At 42.1% G+C, this 4,643-nt stretch overlaps 1 protein-coding gene across 2 annotated transcripts; it reads right to left on the bottom strand.

The window, feature by feature from the left end:
- Positions 1-754: 754 nt before the first annotated feature.
- On the bottom strand, positions 755-4,054 carry RNASE10 (ribonuclease A family member 10 (inactive)). Of its 2 annotated transcripts, none has more exons than XM_086322143.1 (2): positions 3,938-4,054; positions 755-1,885 (listed from the first exon to the last, which is right to left on the bottom strand). In XM_086322143.1, the coding sequence occupies exon 2, from the start codon at positions 1,878-1,880 to the stop codon at positions 1,245-1,247; it is 636 nt and encodes a 211-aa protein (XP_086178269.1). In that variant the 5' UTR covers positions 1,881-1,885; positions 3,938-4,054; the 3' UTR covers positions 755-1,244. The 2 variants fall into 2 exon arrangements, with proteins under 2 accessions (XP_086178269.1, XP_086178270.1); XM_086322144.1 differs by having other exon boundaries at positions 3,946-4,054.
- Between the last annotated feature and the right edge of the window lie 589 nt (positions 4,055-4,643).

Raw genomic sequence — 4,643 nt, 5'->3', positions numbered from 1 at the left:
AAGTCTCAAAATCAAGTCACATAGTGAATCCTTATTGCCATTTTCGAAGATCTCTTCTGTACCCCTGCCTGTCTAAAGTATTTCTTGATAGATTTGAAGTCAGAGGAAATAGGCTGGGGCAACCACTTACACCCTCTATTTATTCAACTCCATAGCATTTCTCCTCTGAGTAGATCCAGTACCTTTTCTGCTAAAAATATTCTTTCACCCACTTTCTTGTTTTTCAGAAAAAAAGGAAAGAGATACTGAGTGAGAATAAAATTCCCCCCAATTCCATTCATTCTACATCTATTGAGCATCTAATGTGAGCGTTATTCTACTTATTGGACATAGTTTTGAAAAACAGTTCTCTTTTCTCATCAGTCTCCTGACCCACCCTCCCTCTAAATCCCTTTAAATCCCTATGCCAAACTCTTTATAAGACCAACATCTTATCTGGCATGGCATAAGAGATCAGTGTTGGCTGAATGAATTTCTAAAAGGATTCAGGGAAAGAATAGGGAGAGCCCCAAAAGAAGAGGAAAATGAGACTAGGAGAAAGTGGCTGGGGGTGAGGGAGAAACAAAGGGAGAGAAGAGAAGATGCAAAACGATAGGTAGTAAAAGATGGGAGGGAAAAGAGTTGAGAAAGTTCAGGAAAATGAATGCTGTCTTTGCCCCAGAACATGTTTGATCTTGGTCTGCACCACCATAGTCCTGTACCAAGGGGGTACACCTACAACCACGGGTCAGGGAAAGAAACTTTGTCCATATGGTTTTTCAAATACAGTCACAGGTAGAGTCACTTTAATTTGCATCTACAGCAGAGAAGTGTTTCTTGGGAAGCCCAGGAGGTTTATGTGAGTGCCCTAGAAGCTTGTGGTGGCTAGCTGGGAAGGAAATGGGTAAGGGTGCATTAAACTCTTGTACTCCACACCTAAAGGCCTCCAGACCAGGGAACAGACTAATGACCAAGATCATGAAAGAGGCTGTCTTATCTTTTTCCAGGACAAGGGATAGACTCCAAGAGACAGAACCTACAGAGATCAGACATCATCACCCTCTTCTGCCACCTCTAATCCCAGGAACAAAATACAAGTTGGTTGAACCCTAGGGAAAGAAGATTTATATTTTTGTATTTATCAGAATAGTCCAGCTTCTCTTCCCAAACCCTTCTTTGCAGAATACTTAAGGAAGGATGAGAACCGTAAGGAAAAGAAGTGAAAGGGAGACAAAAGTGAGAAGGTGAAGAAAAGAAAAGTTACTTCATGATGTTATCTGGACTTTCATGTCACTACAGGACATAAGAATGTACTTTTCAAGAATGAAAGTTACATAATTACAGTGAGGAATCACTTGGCCTGATTTGGATAACTTGCAGAATGTCAAATCAAAAGGACGGGGGCTTTTGTGGCATTTGCCTCCCTTGAGATCACAGGCAACAGCAGGACTCTTACAGACAGCTTTGACTGCATCTAGTTCCTCATGGATAAATATGTACTGGGGTATGCAAGTGTGGTCTTTTGACTTCACCTTCAGTGCCATCAGGGCATTGCATTCCCTGTCCATCATGTCAGATCTAAGATAGTCTTTGTTGCTGTGTAAAAGAACCTCAGCTCTGAGCATCCTGTCTCCTCCAACTTCATCTTCACTGATGATGGTGTCTTCTGGTTGCACCACTTCTTTGTTGCTAACCAGCAGGGTTTCTGTGCTTCGGCTGGCCAGTCCCTCCTTAGTAGCCTCAGCTTTGTCCTGTGAGTCACTGGACAGAAACTCATCCAGTAGCTGATCACTTTCCTCCAGGACAGCTGCGGCCATCTGGAGTCCCACACCCAGGCCCACCCCTAGGCCCAGAAGCAGCAGCAACATCATGAAAAAGATCTGCACCAGAGTCAGTTTCATTTTGCCTGGTGGGAAGAAGGGAAACAGAGGACTGACTTTGAGATGAAACTTGGCTCCAGTAGAGATCCTAAACTCCCCAAAACCCCGAGAGCATAGTCTTTGGGGTCTTCTCCTCCCCCTCTCCACATAACCCATCCCTTACCCAAGGCTGAGATCCTTTCTCAATCTTTTCCCATTCTCCTGCCCTCTCATTCATTCCTTGTTGCTGTGGAATAATATGTGGATCCTGCAGTACTGCAAGATGACCAGGGAAGCTGTTCTGTAATTGGCTCACATATGGGGAATCGGGGGGAAGGTTGACATCAACTGACTTTTAAACAGAAATTAGTTCCAAGTCACCAAAAAGAATAGGTAAAAAGACAAATACAGTGTCACTTTTTCCTTGAGAGAAATTCTTGTAGAAACTCTTATTCTCAGTAAAAGACTAGAATTACCATAGGAGACCAACTCCCTATTTTTTTCCCCAAATTTATTTTTGCTCATTCAAGTATTTATTATTCTCCCAGCTACCCACCTTCCCCCCAAAAGATCAAAAAGAATAGAAAAAGTACTATAGTTCATTTTCACTCCTAAGCTGAGGCTAATGGGGAAAGGAGATTGGGGAGGGGAGGGTGTGGGGAGGGAGCCAAATTTCCCCTTGCTGCAACTGAATCTTGTCAAGTCAAATCTTTTCTACTATTATTGGTCACTTAGCACTTGGGTATTTCCTGCTGATTAGTTTTTATACTCTTTAAGGAGGATAGGGACTAAGAATGGAACAAAAGTAAACCAAACAAATGAGCATTGGAGTTCCATTATTAGTAGAGATCCTAAAGAGGCTGGGAGAAGGAGCACGTGCCTTTGTCCTGCTATGCCAGCCTCATGCCCCTATCAAAGAGAGACTTTCCCTATCAGAAAAAAAATACTGCTATAAAGAACATTTTTGGGACAGTAGATAGGAGTGCTATGTCAGTGTTTAATATGTGGAATTTGAAATTTATACTACAATTGTCAAAGAGGATATCTTTGTTCTTAGAAAATGAATCCTAAAATATTGCTCAGGGGCATAATACAAGCAACTTCCTCTTCAAGATTCAAAATGAAAATCATATGGGGAATTCCCTGGCAGTCCAGTGGTTAAGACTCTGTGGTCTCACTGCATAGGGCCTGAGTTCAACCTTTGGTTGGGGAAACTAAGCCAGGTAGTGTGGTCATAAGCCACACTTCCCATAAGCCAGGTAGTGTGGCCAAAGAAAAAAAGGTAGATCATATGAATGTCTGTGCATGTGTGTTTACAGAAAAAGAAAGAAAAAAGGTTTAATGAGGGAAAGAAAAATTTTAAATATTGTGATTGGACAAAGGGTATTTAGGGGTTCCTTAGTCAAGGCTATGGTTTTTCCTGTGGTCATGTATGGATGTGAGAGTTGGACTGTGAGGAAGGCTGAGCGCTGAAGAATTGATGCTTTTGAACTGTGATGTTGGAGAAGACTCTTGAGAGTCCCTTGGACTGCAAGGAGATCCAACCAGTTCATTCTGAAGGAGATCAGCCCTGGGATTTCTTTGGAGGGAATGATGCTGAAGCTGAAACTCCAGTACTTTGGCCACCTCATGCGAAGAGTTGACTCATTGGAAAAGACTCTGGTGCTGGGAGGGATTGGGGGCAGGAGGAGAAGGGGATGACAGAGGATGAGATGGCTGGATGGCATCACTAACTCGATGGACGTGAGTCTGAGTGAACTCCGGGAGTTGGTGATGGACAGGGAGGCCTGGCATGCTGCGATTCATGGGGTCGCAAAGAGTCGGACATGACTGAGCAACTGAACTGAACTGAACTGTATTATTGTTGTAACTTTTCTGTAAAGTTACAAATATTTAAAAAAAAAAATTTTTTTTTAACCATGACGCACAGCTTATGGGATCTTAGTTCCCCAACCAGGGATCAAACCCAAGTCTTCCACAGCAAAAGCATGAAGTCCTATTCACTAGACCACCAGGGAATTCCCTCAAATTTTTTTAATTTTTTAAAAAGAGAATTTCTCATGTTTTTCCCTGGAGTGCCCAACAACACTGTGACTTACCTACATACCTAGATAGCTTCAGAGATGCTTGTGTCTTCTTGGTTTCCAATTTTGTCCCTCCCAGGTTTTCCTTTTCTCGGAAAAGTACCCTGGATGCTGGTCTGGAGAAAAATGGTTATCCTCTTGCGGTTCCTGGGCTCTTAAACTCAGACTTACTTCCTACACCCATTTCCACTCCCACTCCCTCTACCTAGCACTGAATAAACACACAGCCAATTGTCCTTTCTGCTCCCATGAACACTTTGAAGTAAGGCTACTTGGATATTGAAACAGATCCAGACATCCAAGATCGGAAATGTCTCCAGTCTGGAAAACTGCAAATGGTTTTATTTATCCAATCAATTGTTCCACTTCTGATTTATACCCACTATCCTGTGATTCATAGCAGCCTGACCTTGCTCTTAAATTTCAGTCATTTCCTTCTATTTTCTGCATGTATTTCCTTTCAACTTTCCCTGTCATTTCTGAAATCTCAAAATCTTTGGACTGTATTTGGTTCCCTCTTCCAACATGGCTATTTTGCTTTTTGCATTTTAGAACTGTATCGTGACTTCATGAAATTTGGCTATTTGAGTCAATGATGATTGTTTACATATCTTTATCTATGAAGCCTATTCCAGCTCTCCATTCTCCACTTCCTGTTTCCAACCCTCAGCCAATAAATTCATGTCAAGTTTTGGAAACCTGATTATTTAGTCCTAGATAA

Source organism: Bos grunniens, chromosome 10 (genome assembly GCF_055505025.1).
Source record: "Bos grunniens cultivar Pamir isolate PY7600 chromosome 10, Bosgru_T2T1.0, whole genome shotgun sequence".
NCBI classification, from domain to species: Eukaryota; Metazoa; Chordata; class Mammalia; order Artiodactyla; family Bovidae; genus Bos; species Bos grunniens.
The sequence above is the reverse complement of the archived record's forward strand: the minus strand, read 5'-3'. Positions and strand labels throughout refer to the sequence as shown.

What these genes read in the sequence shown, in the direction of transcription:
- RNASE10 (XM_086322143.1), bottom strand. Translation starts at nt 1,880, where the DNA reads ATGAAACTGACTCTGGTGCAGATCTTTTTCATGATGTTGCTGCTGCTT.